Here is a 21,859-nt window from a genome sequence, read left to right as displayed (position 1 = left end):
CGCAATTGTTCAAGTCTAGATCTTATATACAGGTATACATAATTGCTTATTTATTTGTTCCATAAAGCCGACATTTTATACATCCGGTAATGTAAAAAAAGAAGATGTGGTATGATTGCCAATGAGACAACTGTGTTCATTTTCAAATTCATTTGCATTTTGTATAATCAAGCGATATCAGTTGGCAAAAGTGGAATCCCTCATTTTCTAACCATTATCATAAATTGCATTTAACAGTATCAAAACACGCATTTAGCCTCAAACAGAAATATTAAAAGAATTTTACTCCTCAAAACTGTTTTGTAGGTTAAACCTGTGTAATAGCAATCTCTCTTCATGTCAAAAACTTAAAACATTAAATTTCAGTGGCCAGTTATGAAAGAGTCAACTGTGAATCTAATGCAACAATTTTAGTCCTAACCACTTAAAAAGGATTAAGCATTCTGCCTTCGTCAAGTTTCTATAATCACTCATTTTTCAGTCCAAATTCGTTCTTACCTTGTGGGGTTCCATGTAAAATATTGACTGTTAATGACTGATGAACTTCGTTTTGACTATTTACGACTATAGCAAACAGGCACAGTTTTTTGGCAGCATCTTCTACAACTTGAGGAATTGTTCGCTCTTCATTAATCAAGCTGATTGAACAAAACACATTTACAGCTTTCAATTTTCTTTCAACAAACTCTGCAAATTTCCTGAAATTAGGGTGTAGAAAGATCTTAAGCATTATATAAATCATAGTATCTAATTGTTCTTAATTTCTTTTTCTACACATCCATAAATTATCTCATCAATATGAAATCCTTCAAATGAGTTTCAGTTTTCTCTCTTCTCTTACAAGTGACATCAATGGTTAAAACTAATGTATGTATAAAATATGTAAAAGCATTTATGTGCCTGGAAACTAAATGTTGAGAGATAGGAAGAGAACATTGCATGTTGCTTATTTTTGGTGTATGTTTAATTGGAAAATAAGCAAGTATGTTGGCAGTGACAGGATTTTTTAAGTCCTTTTATACATTTTTGAAATAAATCTTTGCAATACATGTTAGATCTGATTTTTTCTATCTAATAATCTATAATTGTAATGTCATTTTCTAATGGGAAAAGGTGAGAAAAAAATCAGAAAAATGGTTATTAGAAAAGAGAATATAAATACATACATTAGTGAACTATTCAGTATAATAATTGAACAGTCCAGTGGTGGTGGAGGCTTTCTGACAACAGGAGCTTCATAAGCTGGTTCTCTGAAATATGGATCCCTGTAGGGGTCAGCATATGGGTCCCTTCTTGGAGGTGGTGGTGGGTATCGGCTTTAAAAAAAAAGTCACATTAAAATAAGTATAACATCCAATAAATCTGTAGAGAACTAGTCCAGTTGTTTTTATAGATGTTTATCTCATGTATCAGTGGTTTTTAATGTAATGATATTACAAAGTTTTATTTTGTGTGAACACTGTTTATTTACTCCCTTGAAAAAGGAATGTGCTGCTAATTGTGTGGTGTTAATTTTTGTGAATTGCGTGGACTTCAATAACTGAATGAAATACAAATTTGTCTTTGAATTGTACATGAAAAGTGTGAAAATAATGGTTTTTAATAACAATTGATCAATGATTTTCCAATAAACCAAAAACTTTTGCATCAAAAATCCAAGTACTTTCTACAGCACTCAACATTTTCTTTCTTTAATCAGTCACTTTTCTTTTCTGCATTTATTTCAATTAATCATTTAAGAACATTGGAATTTTCAAACATAACGTCATAAACTCTCTTACTGCACCGTTTTTGGCTGGTTACCATATAAATGCAATGTAACAAAAGTACCTGTATGGATCCTCTCTATATCTGTCATAATAAGGATCATCTGGGAGTGGTGGTCTCCTGTAAGGGTCAGCATATGGGTCATCTCTCCTGTAAATAGCACTAGATAAAAACAAGGAAACAACCACATTACAACACTGAAAAAATAAATTTTTATTCCTTTTGATTCCATTGCTTAGCTGCTCATTTGGCCAGAACTAAAATATAACATTAGATGTTGGATCTGTCAGATCATCTGATCAAAGTTTTTGATAATTTTCATCTATCAAATAAGCACAAGTCACTTTATCTTAAACTGTGATCTTTGAAGTGTATCCTTATAATGTATTCATAATCATTTCAATTAAATGATGTTTACAGCATAGCTTATGAAAATAATCCTCACATATTTTATGAAATACATGCAATAGAATTATTTTATTTACTCAATGTAAATAGTACTGTAATAGGGGAGACAATACCATTTGGCAAGTAAAACAAACTGTCCCCTTTACATTAATTCTAATGTCTAATGTCCATTTTTTTACTAACTTAACTTACCGTGGAGGTGGTGCATCCCTGTAGGGGTCTCTGTATCTGTCATCATATGGATCTGCTCTTAGAGGGGATCTCTCTCTTCCTTCCGGGGGTGGAGGAGGATATCTGTTGAAACCAAATGATATTACTATGGGTTGAATAATATCACCTTCTTAAAGGTCAAAAATACTTTTATATCCAACGAAATGAGGGATAGTTATTCATTTTTCATACTTTCCTATTGTAATTTTCTTTCATAAACATTAAATATTCATTGATTTTTTTTGATTTTTTTTTTATCTTAGAAAGAAAACGGAGCCATGAATTTCGTTTGAATAGCAAATATTTTTATACTTTAGTTTATATACCAGATATCTCCAAGAAATGAATTGTTAGAATGACTAAGTTATGAAAACATCAAATAGTGTAATCTATGTACAAATCAATTCTTTGCATCCCTCATTTTGAAGATGGATATAACTTTTGTGTAGAACCTAATTTGATTTTAACACTTGCCTGTCTCTATCTCCTCTATCAGATGAGCCAGACCTGGCTGGAGGAGGTGGAAATCTGAATTGATAATTTTATCACAATTACAACACCAGATCTACCTTGCTTTTATTTTATGCAGACCATCAAATTTCAATATTTTTTAACAATGATCTAGACTTTGAATTCCTATAAATTGTATACACAGGATTCTGATTTTGAAAGCACTAAATGTTTCATAAACTTTTCACAAACAACCTTTCTGCATTAATTTTTTTCAACTTCCTATCTCTAAAAAAAGTTCTTAAACCGTTTTAACCCTTACTTGTTATCTGAAATTTTCTTCTTTCAAGAAAAGTTTGCTTATTTCATTCTTGTACAAAACAATTAATAATGTTGTTTAAGATATCATTGAAACTTGCCTTTCTCTTGACATGGTAGATCTTTCTCTACCGTCTATTGCGGGTCTGCTTTGTGGAGGGGCTGGATATCTAAATAGACAATTTTATTTGTATTATAATTGTACCAATAATAGAAAAGATTATTTTTCTGTGGAAGGTAAGAAATTTATAACGATAAAGGAATGTAAACTGGTATTTTTTTTTTAAGCCGAGACTTGTTCGGCAGATAGCCAATCTGTATGTCTGTAGGACTCAACTACACCGAAAGGAAGGTAGTATACCTAACCTATAGCTAATGATGACTTCACAGTTCAACTAACAAGCAAGCTAACCAAAGATTCTATCTTTACCTAAGCACTCAATGAATTCTGCTGTTAAGAGTAGAATTTCTTACATAAATGGATTGATTGAATGGATTATGCTAATGCTATATTCTATCTCAGTGCAACAGGTTACAGGTCATAGCTTTACAATTGATCTATTACTTCTCAATGCAAGAAACTATTTTCTATATAAAATTTGACATAAAAAATTTGGGATCAAAAGTCTGGTCACATGCATTGTGATTTCAACATGAAGACGAATAACTAACCTTTCCTTTCCAAGTTCACACACTAAAAGTTTGAAAATACTAAAGTATAATTGTCAGAACCCAAAAACACATGTGAATTCAAACATATACCTATCTCTGTCGTATCCACTAGATGTGCTATTAGCTGTTGAACTTGGGCTCTGTCTAGTTGCAGGACTTGGTCGTCTTGTAGAAGAAGGATTTTGTGTTCCTTTTCTACCATCTAATGCCATTTTAACATCTGTAAAATATTACTTAAAATTGAAGAATCATTACAATGAAAAATTTGGTCATTAATCATTATTTAACTTTAATTATATGTGAATTTACATATTAAAAGTTTAATTATTAAGGTATAAATGAGAGCTTTTTCTAATAAGACCAGACTGTGAGTCAGATGACTCAATAACAACAATGTCATAATTGATGTTATGTGTATGTTTTGGTTCTAAGCGTCAAAAGATAACACAACAATTTATAATGTCTCTCAAAGTATGTGTTTTGAGACACTCCCCTGAAAATATAGAAACGTTTGTAGCACTATTTGCAAGCTTATTTGTTTCCATCCATCCAATTTGCAATAAAATCTTCATTTACTATAACAAATAATCTATCATTTTCAGTCGTACCTAGCTTGCTGCCTTTTAAAAGGCCTCCATTCTCGTTCTCTACTGCTTGTAGTGCGTCTTCTTCTTTTTCGTATTGTACAAATGCAAATCCTCTGTCGTGAAGCGAGAGACCTAAAATACAGGAACAATACAGAATAATAAAATTTTCTTGCTGGTTTTTTTAATGAAGTACCTTTATCTTTGGGTTCCAACCTTAATTGGGTGCCTGTTAAGCTGAGAAATGAATGATAATTTGGTAATGATTAATGCTTCTTTCAAGGCAATTTGGGTCTTTTATAGCTACATGCATGTGATAAAATTTCAGTTACTTTTAAATGAATGTACATTGATACAATGTTTTACATTTTATTGTTACGTACAAATTAAATTCTAAGTGAGGTATCAAATTAGAAACCCCTTCATTATATATTAGTTTCAATGGAACAGCTTTAATATAAAGAGAGAGTAAAGAAACAGCTCTATCAATCTGTTGTGTCAAACATTCTTAAAACTTTGAACTTCTCTTTTCATATTCTATGTTGAATTCACCAACCACTGCATCCCTTTAATTATGTGTTAAGACTAAATACATGTACCCCTTTAAACAAAAATTTTCATAGTTTATAGTGTTTTTCTTTTCCAAAAACATATTTCAAAATGAAATGAATTTAGTATTGAAATTCAAATATAATCTATAAAACATTTATTAACTTTGATTTGTTCAGATAGAAAATGTTCAACACAACTAGATTTTTCTGAAAATGTACAATCTTTTTTCTTTCACTTTAATTGGTTAAATTTTATATCTGGATACTTCAAGCTGCGATTTTTAAGAGTTAAATTGTTTTATGCTTTGAGTTTGTTAAAAAATTCACATTTATTTCAGTCTTTTCAAACATTTTTATTGTTAAATTGAATTTAATGCATATATATACCGGTACCTTCAAATTTTTAATTGTGTTTCATGTTTATTCCTTCCTTATATCATAACTTTTTGGTAGATTTGTATTTCTTTCTTTTATATTTCATTTTAAGGGTTAATTCAAAAGCATAATCGGATACCAAGACTAACACTAGTAACACTTTTATTGTAATAAATATCTTCAGAAAATAACTAATTATTAAATGAAAAACAGATCTGCGTACTTTTCAGCATTCATGAGGGAGTACAATAACAATACACTTGTATACTGATAACTTTACCATACAGTACGAATCCACGGTTGTTCTAATTGTCTTAGTCAACAGTCAAATAAAAAAGATCAGCAAAAATTTCTAAATACGATAAAACGCTCACGTGAAATTTCGCGCAAAATAATTTCTATCTCTGCTGCTTTTGATGCGGCGTTTTAAAGTATTACATCACGATCATTTTCGCAAAGAAAAGAGTACTCATTTTTTTTTAATTATTTATTGTGAACTTTTCTTCTGTAGACACAATTTTCTGCTTTGATTATACTATAGGCAAGAGATAATGTGCAGCACTAACCTACAGTACATGCATGTATGTAAAGAAATTGGCTGAATATGATAATAGAAAGGCTCATGAAGAGGAAACATCTGTCTTGCCTACTGGCCAATTAAATTATAACCCTAGTATTTATACATGTATGTCTTATTTAATGATGTAAGTAGTCTAAAATACCTAACATATATATATATAAATTTCATCAGAAATAGAATTTGGTTTATGCATGTACATTGGTTGGGCTGGCAATTTAAAACAACTTATTATTTATTCTTCAAAAAAATATATTTCTCCTGGTAATTCAGGTACATATTTTCCTTGCACTCACAACAGAAGCAAAGTTCACATTACACACACTATTTTAGGGGCAAGGAAAGAATGTGTGCTTATTCTAAATCAGGCCACAATTAAAAATATTTTGGTTTGCCCAAACCCTTCCCAAGGTTTATACAGAGGGTAGGTAGGTAGGCATTTTCTTTTTTAAAAGAAATTGAAGTATCGGATGTTTATTAGTCTTCATGCCTAAATGATTAAAAAAAACTTCTTCAAATCAGGACAATAAAAGAATTTGAGTAGGCAGCTTTTTTCTGGGTAGGTAGGGTTTGGGCAAACAAACCTATTATTTTTTATGGCCCCAGACAATCTTTGTACATGTACAAATGTTTTCATTTTTAAATTTAAAAAAAATAAGAGGTGAAATAATCAACGCCAAATCCCTTAAACATGTTAAAACTTTCTTACAAAATTCAACCACTAAATCATCTTCCAAACTAATTTATTGCAAAGTTGAACTAATTTAGCATAAACACACATGATCTTTCTAGCATTGAAAAGGCAAACAGAAGTCAACAAACTGAATTTTCTTATTTCATTTATTCTTCTCCGCAATACAGTAAACGTCAAATTTACATAAAAAAAAGAAATCAAAGAGCAGATTGTTCTGAGGGATACGAATGCCATTGATTTCATTGACACATGTACATGTATAGCTGGATAGTATTATTTTTTAAACTAATTCAACTGCACATGTAAATTACGTAATCTGAATAGTTACTTAACTTTAAAAATAGCCAATCCCGGATACAAGTCTATGAACAATGTTTTTTATTTTTGTACTATCATCTCCAAGTTTACTTTCCACAGCAGTCACTGAGAGAGAGAGAAGGTATTTCACTTCGTATCTTATCACCTATTCTCCTACGTTAATTCTAGTCCTGAGGAACCCCATTTCTAACTCTTTCAATATTTAATTTCCTTTGGGTCATTGGACATGACTCCTTTCCGTACACACTCCTCTGTTTAAATTGCAATCGTTTTTACAGCTGATTTCATAATGCTTGCAAAGTAAAACTTCGTTTGGCTTGCTTGCTTTGTTTGTAAAATTGTTAATACAAGCTTTGTAAATAAAAGATTGACATCTTTAAACAATATATATCGGCAGTTTAACCTGTATATATTGTATTTGAATTTAATTTGGTGTTATTCTAATGATTGTACAATATAAAAACCAAGCAAGCAAGCTAACCAAAGTTTTGTTCTACATGCATTAGGAAATTAGCTGTAACATACATGTAACACAACGTTTATCAACATCAAACGAGTTTATTTTTCTCGACATGTCGTATCGTATTTTGATTTGGACGGAATTTACTTACGGAAGGTAGACAACTCGAAACGATAATATGGAAGACTTCATTTTGGCTGAAGGGGTGTTGTAGTTACACCTTTACGATGTGGACTACCTTTATTTTAATTTAAATGATCCATATGATTTAAAATTATGCAACAACAATAACCCTCAATAGCAGACAGACATAGAAAGGATCCCACAAGTTTCAAATTAATCAATGGAGTGGGGAATCCAGAGCAACCATTCAATATGATTTGTTTAAGGACTAAAGACAGAAATTGTACACATAAATATTCTATTTGGACTCATAGAATCATAGTAATTTTATCAATGTGTTGATCGACACAAACTCTCTGAATCCTTTTTCAACATCTAAAATTTCATAGTGAAAGCTTAACTTAAAATGTTCCTTTCTGATCTTTCATCACAATCTGTTTCCATAACCAGACCCTCTATTTTCAACTGAGACAGCAGCTAATGTTCTTTTTAAGACAGAAAGAAATTTACCTGTATAGATACCAACTGCAAATACCTTTAATTTGGCAATAATTGAAAACTGACATACAAATGTACATGTATCCTTATTTCCTAGGAAAAAGACAATGATAAAATAGATTTTTCACCTGTTTCAAATGCCATTCCTCGTTTAATTCAAAATTTTTAAAATTGAAAACCATTTTTTTTTATGTTTTCAAAACTTGATAATAAGGCCTAAAAAAAAAGATATGTGTTTCCGGTAACATCATTTTAAAAATAGGGTCGGTAGGTCGGAATTTTTTTTTTTTTTTTTTTTTGACATCGTAAATGAAATCCGGAAAATTATCATGGTTTCTCCAAGTCCGGGTCCGTAATTAGTTTCAAAAACCGGAAGTGTGCCATTTGCAATGTTTTTGAAGCACCTACTGTGCAAATTTCTTGGATTTTAACCTATTTGGAATACCTTTTGACATTAATAAAATGTTTTACTGGCTTTCTATGCAAGTAGAAGCAAGAGAGAAAAAATATTATGTCATCTATCAGAAGCCTGTGTCAAAAACGGGGTCGGTTGATACAATTTTTTTTTTTTTTCGAAGATCCAATAAAAAAGTTAGGGTCGGGGCTGAAAAACAGGGTCGGTCGGGTTACCGGAAACATCGATCTTTTTTTTCTCGGCCTAAACTGAAAACCAAAAGAACAAAAAAAATATATTTGTAATCTAATCACAATATTTTTAATTATATAAGTTGGTCAATTGCACAAATAAACATGACTGTCAAATTTGCTTTACCGTTTATTTCTTTTCAGCGGTCACTTCCAGACGATTCAAAAGGTTTTCTCTATATTACTGTACCGCTTTAAGCAATCAACTGCCTAATACTGTTACTTAATTTTCTCATGAAATTCCAAATTATCATTTCAACTTTTAGCAAGTCATTTTAATGTTTATACCTACATATATATAAGACGAAAAATATATATATGTCTTCAGTATAATAGTCAAATTTAAGAATTTATATGCAAATGATATCTCGCAAAAGCTAAATTCATGACTTCCGCACGTTAAAATCCTTCCAACTTTCCATTTAAAAACCGTTTCAACAACTTATTCGACGAATATTAACATATGACTTTTTATGTATGTGGAATTTTTTTCTTCAATTAATCACGTCAGAATCCACCATTTTTTTTTATTTTACTGCTTGGAAGAACAATAAATCTCCAGATTGAAAACAGTAAAACTATTTGTTATATTTCTTGCGGGGAGTTGCCCCGGTCAATGTAGTGATTGCAGATTTTCTGAACCTGTTTTTACATTTAGCTAGGATTTTGAAGGTGATTATCACTTTTTAATACCTGTAACAACAAATCATTACGCATTTTGCAACTGTATATTAGTTTAAGGTTGAAAAGTCATCTTTGAGACTATTTTTATTTAAACACTTACAGGACTCAAATAATGACACTGATCAAATAAATATTTTCTTTATTTTGAATATTGCTTTTGTGTGTTTTTTAAATAGCAAAAATGATGACTGCTGGTGAAATAACTATCTTCTTATGATATTAAACAGTTATTCTTGAAATAATATCTCAAAAAGTGACAGCAATATAAGTTCATAAATCCTGGTTTAATATATTTGGTGTCCCACAACACAATCAAATATGTTGCTGCAGTCTGCACGGTTAGCCACTAGTCTGATGCCCTAGACTAGTGAAATCTTATATGGACTAGTAAGTTATTGCAAAACTTTGTTTGGACCAATAAGAAAAAATGTTGGAATATTGGTCTTCAGACTAGTAGTTGAAAAAGATTTTGGTGCAGACTCTAATGCCAATATGAATAAGATCAATGTTTTGATGAATAATAATGTCAATGAATTTATTTAGCGATAACATTTTGCTAGTTGTTTCAACATGTATAACTATAAGCTATGTTTTCAGTAAATGTTCAATATCATTTTTCTTGCTCTCATTCCACAGAATTGTTCTGACTAAATAGAGGACCAAATATTCTTCTAACAATGGATCAACACGACTCAGAATCTTCAGATTGTTTAAATTTACTACAATACTGTCAATTCTTACCTATTATTTTGCCATATTTTCCAAATATGTCCTCAAGCTCTTTCTTTGTAATAGTCGCAACTGGAACATTGCCAACAAACACTCTAGCCTTCATCAGGTCAATATCATTTATATTTGTACGATTTCCAATAGGAGGTGTTTTACTTCTTGGTCTAGGAGATCTATGTCTAGGAGAAGTACGACTGCGACTTCGACTTCTTCTGTGAACTCTAGGCGATCTCCTTGGTGACCTTCTTGGAGATCTTCGTGGTGATCTTCTTGGAGATCTCCTTGGTGACCTTCTGGGTGATCTCCTAGGTGACCTTCTGTCACGACTCAATGACCTACGATGTGATCTACTATTACGACTCCTACTTCTGCTGCGACTTCTTCTGATTCTTGGACTACGACTCCTGGATCTTTTGGGCGGTACAATAACTCTACCAAATCGGTCTAAACGCTCGCGTGATCTACTACGGGATCTGGTTGGCATTTTTAACCAAAAAATATATCTGTAATGTTCTCAAAATGTAAAGAATGACATTCAAAGATGAAAAAAATCCTGTAATGGAAATATAAAACAATTATTGTACAATAAAATAACAATAATAAAGAGTAACACTTTTTCAGCCCAAAATGTTCTTTTCTTGCTGACCTTACAAAATGTAGGTTTCAACCACATTGATTAAATGGTCACAGTAAAATTACCAGTCAAATTTAAATTTTTCAAATCATTACCCTTCTCCCAAAAAAGTAAATTATAAAGAAGAACTATTTGCTTACACCCATGGAATACATGAAGTAATTATTAATATCATTTGACAAGCTGGAGGAAATTAAAAGGGCATGTTTTTTTTTATTTAAGGGGGAGGGGGCATTTCCTTAATCGAATGATTATTTCTAAAGTTTTGCAAGATGTAAATGGTACATGAAATTACTTTATTCAATTTACATGTGTTTAGTATATTGTCATGGGCACATAAGTGTGTAGACCGGGGAAAAAAATCACTAAATATAATGTTTTGTCTTCAAATTAAACCTCAATTTTTTTTTCATTCTTCAGAACTTCAGACTATCCTGGTAATCTAACAATCTAATAATACTCATGTACTTTTTATTTAACATGTTTAATGAATTTTTACTCAATGGAACTCCATTTATAAACACAATTTGATATTTGTATTTACCTTTCAGAAAGTCTCATAGTGCAAAACATAAAATTCCGAAAATAAAAAACCGTTATGAAAAAATACCGAAAATCTTAATTATTTGTGCCTACCATGCTGAAAAGTAGCAGATCATTTTTTGTTTTAGATCTTTAGCAAGAACTTCAAACTTTAAAAAAAAACCAATGCAAACATAAAATTTGTCTTACCACCAAACTATAGCTATCTTCTTACAAAAAAAATATATATAACATCCTTTATCAGTTTACATGTACGATTATTACCACAAAACTGAACTAATGATGACCTTTTTTTGAAAGATTTGTAGAAATATTTAAAATGTCATAGCTTGACATACATGTACAATAAACCGAGATCTCCTTATGCCAAGATACTGATAACCTTATTTGGGCCCTGCTTAAATAATGTCTGACAATTTGCCCTACTCAGGACAAATAGATAAACCACAATGAATTTAGTAAGCCAACTTGCCCCACTGATGAAAAAGATGCAATCCCGTTGAATATCTATGTTCCTGTCCCCTTTAATAATAAAATGAATACCTAAATGAATGAATGGACATTATATTTGATATTAACTTGAAAGTAACATTTGACTTTCACTGATTGCTCGCTAGTGTTTAAGGTTCATGTGGACCCTATGGCTAAAATGGCCGTATTTTCGATCACCTCAAAATTTACTCTGAGTACAGACAAACCTGCGCATCTGTAAAAAATTTCAGGCATAGCATGCCCTAGATAAATAAATTTCAAATATGTTTTATGTTTTAGAAAAATAAAAACTTACCAGGATTTTGCCGTACACTTTTTTTCATTCCTCCAGAAGGTGCCAAAATAAACTAAGTTGGGAAACAGGTTTGAGAACTTCCCCACAGGTAATAATTGAAGTGAGCTGTATTGCTTGACATGGACATGAGATGGACAATAGATACCTGACAATAATTGGTTATTTAAACTGTGTACCTGAGTGGACCATATCAAGGTAAACTCAACTGTTTGTTAATTTTATCATCTTCTGCAGGGACGAAAAAAAGTGTACAGCAAAATCCAGTTAAGTTATGAATTTTCTAAATCATACAATGCATTTGAATTCTATTTATCTAGGGCATGCTATGCCTTAAAACTTTTCCAGATGCACAGGTTTGCCTGTACTCAGAGTAAATTTTGAGGTGAAAATACAGCCATTTTAACCAAAGGGTCCACATGAACCTTAATCATTCTTAATTCAAAGACTGCTTGATAGTGTTTAATCTTTCTTAATTCAAAGACAAAAGTAACCAATCCGTTATGTGGTATGTACAAATTGCTGTTAATTGAAATCTTTCAAATTCACAATGTTCATGATAATATATTGGATTATGGTACAATTAACAGGTTTCTTTTCTTTTGTTTTAAGCTTGCAAGAATAAAGTTATTCCTCCAAATATACGAAAATTACATGATAATAAATAATGTATTTACCATTGTAGTATAAGCAAGTGAAATGTCATTTACACATTCATTAATAATCATGCAATTTTCATTATTTTTTGTATTCTGTGTTAATGAGTTTTCATTTAAAAATGGGCCAGGGTTGGCAGAATTGAATTGCAGATTTTTTTTAATATATATTCATCTAGATTGTACATTTTTTCATAAAGTGGGGCGAGTTGGCAGGTGAAAATTAAAGGAATTTAACCCTTTTCACAAGTGCGGCGAGTTTGGTAAACCAGTTTGGGGGATTTTTGTTGTGTTGGTTAACAAGTGGGGCGATTTGTCAGCAATTTTTTGCAACCCCTTAGGAAGTGGGTAAACATTTAGAGCTTTTATTCACGAGTGTATCAGGTACATTTATCTGACAGTCAATCAGGTTGGGGACAACCCACCAAACGTGGAACTATTCCCCAAATGAGTAACAATCCCTCATTTGAGTAATCATTTCATAGTGCTAAAAACTAAATTTTCTAGAAATGGGTCTTTTAAGGTAAAATGGCACAAATTTATAGAAAATGGAACAACTTCTCCCAAAGAATTATATTTCTGTTATGGGTTTTAAAAAAGTTAGAAGCCTTGAAAATAGTCAAATTTTATGATTTTTCATAGACTTGTATCTTCTCAGTAAATCAAGATAAGGATAATCATCTTTTAGAAAAGTTGCTGCATTTTTCATGAATATGTGCCATTTTATGAAAAAAGTATCAGTTAAGAAAATTTTGTTTTTTTAACACTACCAAATGATTACTCAAATGAGGGAGTGTTACTCATTTGGGGAACAGTTCCCCATTTGGTGGGTTGTCCCCAACCTGTCAATGACAGTATAAGACATAAGACATAAAGCTTTATTTAGAGTCGGTATAAGCAAGCAATTACAAACATAAGCTCTGAAGAGTATACAGAATTGTTACCATATTCAGTCAGGTTGGCAAGTCGTTTATATTTCAGGTGCTTTTGTTCAAGTGTTTATTGTACATGTAATGTTTTCAAGTTTAGCAATATGCATATTACTACTACACTTTGTTATCAGAAGTGTTTGTTTTAATGATAATTAAATCGATATATTATTTTGCTTTTCCTAGCACATGTGCAAGACACGAAAATTAGCAAGAAACGTTCTAAATGGGCTAATTTCGACGGCATTTTTAACTGCAAACCTTAGAATACGTGAATTATTCACAAATCAACCACTTTCTTTCACAATCTGATTGGAAATTTTTCAGTAATTTAACAAATAATACCAAATGTAGAAAATTAACAATCGCCCGCACTGCTTCAGCCTCGTTGTCGGTCATACATTATGCATTGGATTATTTTATTGGCTTAGCTTTAAAATTGAACCAATCAAAACAGTTTTAACAAGTTGGACCGGTGCTAGTTCTTGATGCCGAAAATGTCAGCTGAGCAGACAGAGGGTACTAAAAGAGATATATTTCAAGAAAACAACCAATAATTTCAATTCAAAAACTCATTTATATTAAAAGAACATTAGCCCTTTTAAAAAATATATAAGACATACCGTGTCGCATGCATTGATCATTTGTATTTGCCAAAACATCCTGTCTGGCAGTTATCTGTGTTGGTTTCAGTTTTGACACTGGCAGCTGCTGAGCTAGGGTATATTGGTCTTATGTCAATCAATAATGTCTAAAGCACACATTTACATTTGCACAATCTTGCAATATACACTGTGAACAAGGTATCAAATAGCAAGATGAAATGGAATCTTGTTTTCATGTTTCAATAAAAGACTTTCGAGTTTGATGCATTTCCATCAAAAACTTCGGTTTTAGTGAACTTCACTCATGCGTTAAGGTGCGTCTTGACTTCTGTTTCAATGTTGAGCAAGTGGTTGAAAATTTTTAAAGCTATATGTATATTTTACGAATTATTCAGCAAATTAAATTCTCATAATTGACAATCTGCACCGCTGTCATTAGGGAATTGTGATTTAGTACCTACTGAACAACCTTTATTTCTGGTTTATCCTGCACAATGACAATCGCTAAGACGCTTGATAAACGGTTATAGTGCAGGGATACAGGCGAGCCCTCTATCTGGTAAATGAAGTCACGCCAGATTTTTCCGGTGACGGATGAACTTGAAAGTGGTCTATTACAGGCTATTATTTGACATATCATCATGTGATGTGTTTTCGTACTAATAACAATTTTAACTGCTTACGGTTTCCACTGTTGAGTTTTTATTCACGTGTTTACTCAAATTTTAAAAGCAGGTTCTGTTGAATTGTTTTATGTATATATCTAGATTTTTTGTCAAGGCTTACTATGATTTTTACTGTTTCTGATTATTTTTTAATGTCAAAAAACTGTGTTGTATGTTTTCGTATGAATTAAAAATTGGTTCAGTACACGGACAGGAAATGACTATAAAATGAGTATTTTTTATAAAATAGTGGTTCTGGTGATTGCTTGAATCATAAAAAAAGTTATTTCATACCTTTCAGTACAAAACATAGCTTTTAAATAGTATTGGGTTGGTGGTTCATGTGCTGAAATTGTAACATTGAGATTTTTTTAGATTGGCACTGGGGTTCTACAAAGTACGTACATTATTTTTTTGAAAATAAAAATTCAGTTTTCAAATGTTTACGGGTAAATGTAAAAATTAAGACTGTTTTCATCTTTATGTATCAAGGATGTATAAAAAGAATTGTCAATAGAATATTGAATAAAAGGATTTTGAACAACAATTTTATATAAGAACCATGATAATTTTAACTCGCTGGTTTGTAATAAAAATTACCCTCCTTTTAGAGTAGACTAGTCTACCTGTCTGTAGGACTAGGCTAGTCTACCTGTCTGTAGGACTAGGCTACTTGGAAAGGAGGGTAGTTTACCTTTCCTAACAATGACTTCACGGTTCAGCTAACAAGCAAGATAACCAAAGATATTACCTTTAGCTACATAGTTGTACTAATTGAAATCGGCTGTAAAACTTCTACCTTGACCATCCTTCCACCTTGTGAAATGGATGTACTTTTTCTTTTGTGCATAATAATAAGATTAAAAAGTACAATTTAATGATAACAGCACAAATAAAATAATATGTTTGATACGTTGAATGTTGGTGATTAATATGACTTCAAGCACTCTTGGCTACATGAATGTAAAATGTATATAAAAGGGACCAGTTTTTATTTGCAAGGAGTCTATAAACAGTCCTGAGTGCCTGGAGAGTTCAATTTATATTCTATTCATATCAGTTAATACAAGAGGATAAACTTGATGGGACAGTCACAAGGTTAGGCTACCAAGGTTTAAAATTCACATTAGTTGAAGTGCAATTGTAAAAGGTTCTGGTTGGGGGCATCTTTATCTCTGTATTTTTCCTTTTTTATGTCAATTTTTTGGTTTCTTTATTTGATTTTGCCTATTCTCTATTCATTGTATTTTTGAACTCTTTATGCTCTATTTATTATTGAAGCTAGAACATGTCTCATTTTTATGTTATTGCAGACTTGAAGGCCTTTGAAAGAAGATTAACAGAAGTAATCGACAAGGTTCAGCCAACAGCTAGATTATGGCGGAGTGAGTTGTCATATATTAGATTTTGAACTTGATTTTATTATTTTATACTATGATGCTTTAGCAATGTTTAGTTGAGATGCATCTGCTTTATGATCTTCAATAAAATGGTTGCAGTATTTGCCATTTTGCCATACTTCATTTTTGTTCCTAGTACTTTCTATTGCAAATTATACAACAAAAGTTTCGTAATTCTGATTAAATGTGTATTTTCTAACTAATTATTTGGTAAGTGAAATTAGAAAAAAATCTATGTCTTTGTGGGATACACTGTAAACCAACTAATATTTGTGAGCGATTTATATTCATGACTTTCAAAAGAAGAAAAATAATGCAAATAAAAATTGTTGTATAAATATATAACTTGGATCTTTCCTTGTCGAATTTCATTAAGAAAATCAGGAAATTAAATCACCAGTTAAAGAATTAGAAATGGCTAAATGTGAGATATGAAGTATCTTATAAGAATAAGTTAGTTTACAGTATATTTTCTGTGTGGAAATTTTCAATCATTTTTCCAATTTGATGTAGATGGTGAAATTTATCAATATTGTATTATTTAATATATATTTTGAACCCCTCCTGTTATTTTCAGTGGTATTGATTGTGATATCTGTTTGTACAGCTGCAGGTGCTGGCACTTGGCTACTTGATCCTTACACAACAAAAGTAAGTATATTACAAGTATGAGCATAAATATTAAAATACAAAATAACATATGTATAGCAACCCAAATGTTACTGTCAAAATAAGGACTGATATATAGTAAATTAAACAAAAAATATTGTTCAAACTACATTTTACATTAAGACACTAAATATATTAAGGATGAATGAGGGATTTTGGATTTTATTCCACACAATTTCAGCCATGGAATTAAAATTCTGCATCATTTTTTCAAACATTTCAATTCATACAAGACTGTATCTAGGGATTTGCAGTATGAACTACATGTACTTGAAATTTTGATCCTAATTTTGTGCTGACTAAAAATGATTACCGGTAATTCCACAGGAATCCTTTATTGAACTTTCTATTGAGCATGTTAAGAGAAAAGAAATATAATATAACAGAAGTTGATGATAAATAATGAAGAAATAAGAAATTTTTCATTATCTAGGCCACTATGTGTACTTTTATTGTTCGTAACCCAAATCTTAAATAGTTACAGCATTAGCCTAACTTCTAATGGGCATTCTTTTAGGACATTATAATCCAATCATAATGATTTGGTATACACTTTTGGAAATATTTCCCATTCAAATTGATAATATATGTTTGTTTACTTTCAGGTTTATCTATCTACATCTTTATGGAATCACCCCTGCTTTACCATTAGTTGTATAGTGCTGTTGATGTTATTTTTGTGTGGAATTCATAAAAGAGTTGTGGCACCATCAATGTATCCTTTGTATAATGAATTTAAAACTTTTGACCTTTGTTATCAAGTGGTAAAAGTAGGTGTTTTAAAAGTAATAGAATAGGGGACAAAGAGAAGTGTTCAAAATAAATTAATTTATATTATTATACTTCAAGTTAAAATGCCATATTTTGATTGGCTAATATGAGGGTGTTAATTTACTCTATCACATGGCTGAGAGGGTGGCAATGTTTTTGAATGTCACCCTCTCGCCCAGACCAATCAAAAAGCGATAATTTAAAGGACAATGAATTGAATTTTAACTCTAATACATCAAATTATTAAAGACACTGCTTAAGTTGTACGTTATGGCTCAGATTCTATTATTTAACTGTCAAAATAAATCATTTCATTTCTGTTGATTTTTCTAATACCCGTAATGTTGTTATGTATGCTAGGTCATAGAAAATACTTTTAAACAAAAATTCATCTGTAAAAGATAATAATGATAGGACATTCAGTATAATTAATTAAATAACGCATAGCTGAGAGGGTCATAAAGCAGATTGGTATCCCTCGAAAAAGCATTGTCAACCTTGGCTTCACCCTGGTTGACACTGTTTTCTCGGGGTGCCAATCTGCTCTATCACCCTCTCAGCTATGTGTTATTTATATAATGTGTTTCATCAATGATCAATTTACTTGTCAAATATTAAATAAACACTTGCAGGATAATATTTAATTTTGTGTCATCTTCAAATTTTTAAGATGAGCCATTTCAGTAAAAAGTCTGATATTTTTGGTACATTTACATAGGTCTTTATTAAAATGGTTCAATACCATGACAAAAATAACTATATTGTTATATCCTAGTGATTTAGCAGTAATTATCCAAAATCAGTCAATTCAATTATTTATAGATATATTTCTACAGTTTGGATCATTACAGGACGGTACCACGTGTCATATGTGGCAAATGAAAAAAAAAAGCTGCCTCCCCCAATGAAAATAAGTTGATGAACATCTTCAATTTTGAAATAAAAATCAACCAGCAAATTGTTTTCAGAGCGAAATGAAACACTTAAGATTTTAGGATTCTCTACATATTTAATGCATACAAATGAAGGATCAACAGTACAATATGATCATAGTTTTTATGATTTCTAAAAATTAACAGAGCAAAAGAATATATGACTTAATATATAACTTAACTTGTATTGACAAATATTATAAAACCTTAACTTTTACCAGTATAGCAACCAGATGTAGACAAGTGTTGGCGGATTATAATATGTCTTGTGATGAAGTAAGTATTTTGTAATAGAACACTAAATGTTGGTTGGAAAAGAGAGGATATGTATGCATATCTGTATTAAAAAATCCCTGAAAATGATAACAGTAACTTATTTGGAGGAACATCCCTTTTTTGCTGATCTTCATATGACTACATATCCTCAGTAATCACATGGTAACATGCTAGTCAAAGAGTGTAGGAGATCATAGGTTCAATCTCAGAAAATTGGTATTTGCTGCGCTCTGCTAAGCACACAACATTAAGGAGTATCTCAGAAAATTGGTATTTGCTGCTAAACACACAACATTAAGGAGTAAGGGGAAAGACTGGTCGGCCTTGAGACAGAAAAATGTGTCCATATTAAGATTACATGTCTCCAGGAGACTGTAATCTTGTTAACTAGCACCATTAAAATTGGCTCAATCTGTCTGTATTGTGCAGAGCAGGGTTAATATTCGTGTCCTAAAAAACACCTACTTGTCCTCAAATGCATTGATATACCACTGAACCTTAAAAAGCCATCCATCATCATTAGGCCAATTAAAATTAATTGATAGATTTTCATCCCCGCCCGCCCCTCGGAAATCTTCCCGCCCCGATTTTTTTTATTTTTGTAAAAAAATACGATTTCCGGATTTTGTTCATTTCCGTTACCGGTAACCGTCTATAATTTCGTTTCATGTAGAACTTTCTGTTTCAAATTTCGGTTTTCGTATTTCTTAGAGTATTCTTACTGAATGATTAAGTCGATATATTCTGCTGATCTATGATGACAACATCATTTACCGAGAATAGAGATTGATTACGAAAAGGGCGTGATAAAATTAACGGTATCAATTTTCTTGTACCAGATGCGCATTTCGACAATACATGTCTCCTCAGTGATGCTCGTGGCCAAAATATTTGAAATCCAAAGCTTATATGAATATTCGGGTTACGAGTAATATGCTGAGTCATTTGTGTCAAAGAATGCAAATCGCCGTATGTCACAAATGTTTGTGAGTAAACGAGTAAAACACCTTGGATTTATTTTATTTATACAATGACTTTGTGTCAAGAAATTTGGACTGTGAATGCAACCCTAAAGCGTAAGAATCGTGGAACACATTTGACTGGAATAAAGAAATTGACACAAGCATGAACTTTTTAGATTGCTGACCGTATATTGAGTTAAAAAAATCGACAAACATACTCATTTTTAATCTATTAATTTATAGCAAGCTCTTAGATTTAGATTTAGCCATGCCTTTCGTTTGTAGAAAAACAGCAAACATCCTCTGTCCCAATACCCTCGATAGAGTCATTAAACAACTTTATGTTCTACATTGTAATTATATATAAATATTTGCATCTTGCATATTACATGTATATAAGGACCAACCCTATTATTTCCACACTGTTTGAGTTTTCATTTTATTCTGTTCTTATCGTACTCGTGTTGTATACCAATGCATTTGCTTCATTTTATTTGGACAACAATTAGAAAGCAAAATACATTTGATGTAGGTAGTCTAACTGAAGAGCTAGAGCATTTCTCCACATTTCTGCTGTTTGTTGTTAAATGGGTTTCAAAAGCAGCAATTACATGTAGAACAGTGGTTGACAATCAGAGATATATATATACGAATTTGAAAAAGCGGCACCAGTATATGGAGTATATGTGTCTCAATTGATACGTTACTCTAGAGCTAGCTCAAAGTACATTGATTTTGTTGAACGATGACTACTGCTTTCTCAAGAGATGCTAAGACAGGACTATGAATCAATCAAATTTAGGTCATCACTCAAGCAATTTTATGGTCGCCATCATGAGCTGGTTGGCCATTATGACAAAAGAGTGTCGGAAATCATATCTTAGTGATATTCTTCCTCACTCAGTCATAACAACCTTCCATCATTACCGAGCTGAACAAAGAAATAACATGACGGGTGCCGTATACGGTGCAGGAAATGCTTACCCTTCCAGAGCACTTGATTTCATTCCTGGTTTTTAGTGGAGTTCGTGTTGTTTCCTATTATTATTTGTAACTGTTGATGTTAATGTCTTTTTGTTTTATGAGTCTTTGGTTACTCCTTGGTTTTGATTGTTATTGTCTTATGCACGATACCTTATGAATGTATTTACATGATATAAGCTATTATTACACTTGCATATATGAATAACACGTGACAAGGTTTCATATGAAATAAAATTTAAAAAATAAAAACCTCCCACCCGCCCCATTTTTAAAAAAAATTTGGATGAAAATCTACTAATTAATTTTAGTTGGCCTTATCAAGACAGCTGTCCAGTCACCAAATGTCTTCCATTGCCAGTGGATGATAAGCAAGCAATTATCAATCTTACATTGGAGATGCACATACAGTTGTAGTATATATTTAGGACCTATTTCACATCACTTGTGTTAGTGCAGTCTTCATTTTTTGAGAAAATTATTTTCTTAATTGCATAAAAAGGGTAGAAGATACATGTGCCATGAGTACAACAAAAAATTAAAGAAGACTTATAGCACTATAGAAAAAAAGATGAAAGACTTAAGATCAGTCACAAAAAAATAAAGCAACAGTAACCAAAAACTAATGGTGATTTCTCAGCCATTGGTAGTTTAAGCAGTTCCTGCACCCATCATGTACATTTAAAATAAATTCATTTCCAATAACATTACAAATGGTATTCTTAGCATGATTTCCATAATGCAACCAAAATGTCAAAAATCTGGTCAAAAACAGGATAATTCATTACTGTATTATTTTTTTCATTTCAGACTGGTAAATTGATTCTAAAACCTAGGCCCTCCTTATGACGTGACCAGATCGTAGATTTTAGAATTAATACAGAAGTGTAAACCATCTGTGATACAGTTGCTATTTACAAACAAGTCGGAATTTTCTCACTAACTGGAATATTAGATACCTAATAAATGGCATGTGTCAGAGTGAAAGA

At 31.5% G+C, this 21,859-nt stretch overlaps 2 protein-coding genes across 16 annotated transcripts in view; one reads left to right on the top strand and one right to left on the bottom strand.

The window, feature by feature from the left end:
• The window catches only part of LOC139523649 (uncharacterized), a 25,935-nt gene extending 11,898 nt beyond the window's left edge, over positions 1-14,037 (bottom strand). The window contains exons 1-10 of one of the 15 annotated variants that reach the window (XM_071317818.1): positions 13,955-14,015; positions 10,076-10,616; positions 4,434-4,544; positions 3,916-4,045; positions 3,255-3,323; positions 2,860-2,913; positions 2,368-2,469; positions 1,831-1,929; positions 1,167-1,316; positions 499-698 (exon numbers count right to left, since the gene is read on the bottom strand). In XM_071317818.1, coding sequence (XP_071173919.1) covers positions 499-698; positions 1,167-1,316; positions 1,831-1,929; positions 2,368-2,469; positions 2,860-2,913; positions 3,255-3,323; positions 3,916-4,045; positions 4,434-4,544; positions 10,076-10,547 — 1,387 coding nt within the window. In that variant the 5' untranslated portion in view covers positions 10,548-10,616; positions 13,955-14,015. Of the gene's footprint in view, positions 1-498; positions 699-1,166; positions 1,317-1,830; positions 1,930-2,367; positions 2,470-2,859; positions 2,914-3,254; positions 3,324-3,915; positions 4,046-4,433; positions 4,545-10,075; positions 10,617-13,870 lie in introns of all 15 variants that reach the window. The other 14 variants (XM_071317820.1, XM_071317819.1, XM_071317825.1 and 11 more) reach the window with 14 other exon arrangements.
• LOC139523651 (nuclear envelope phosphatase-regulatory subunit 1-like) lies at positions 14,032-21,859 on the top strand. The gene is made up of 6 exons (XM_071317834.1): positions 14,032-14,128; positions 16,193-16,264; positions 16,857-16,930; positions 17,554-17,663; positions 18,873-18,927; positions 21,681-21,859. Exons 1-6 carry the CDS (start codon positions 14,098-14,100, stop codon positions 21,717-21,719), a joined length of 381 nt encoding a protein of 126 aa, XP_071173935.1. The 5' UTR covers positions 14,032-14,097; the 3' UTR covers positions 21,720-21,859.

This window comes from Mytilus edulis, chromosome 5, assembly GCF_963676685.1.
Source record: "Mytilus edulis chromosome 5, xbMytEdul2.2, whole genome shotgun sequence".
In the NCBI taxonomy this organism is placed as follows: domain Eukaryota; kingdom Metazoa; phylum Mollusca; class Bivalvia; order Mytilida; family Mytilidae; genus Mytilus; species Mytilus edulis.
Note: the sequence above shows the minus strand (reverse complement) of the source record. Positions and strands in the feature narration are given on the sequence as shown.

Excerpts from the sequence above, each read along its gene's own strand:
- LOC139523651 (XM_071317834.1), top strand. The coding sequence starts at position 14,098 with ATGCCGAAAATGTCAGCTGAGCAGACAGAGG. Across the intron at positions 14,129-16,192 it reads GTCAGCTGAGCAGACAGAGG|ACTTGAAGGCCTTTGAAAGA; the intron begins GTACTAAAAGAG and ends ATGTTATTGCAG. Across the intron at positions 17,664-18,872 it reads AGAGTTGTGGCACCATCAAT|TATAGCAACCAGATGTAGAC; the intron begins GTATCCTTTGTA and ends AACTTTTACCAG.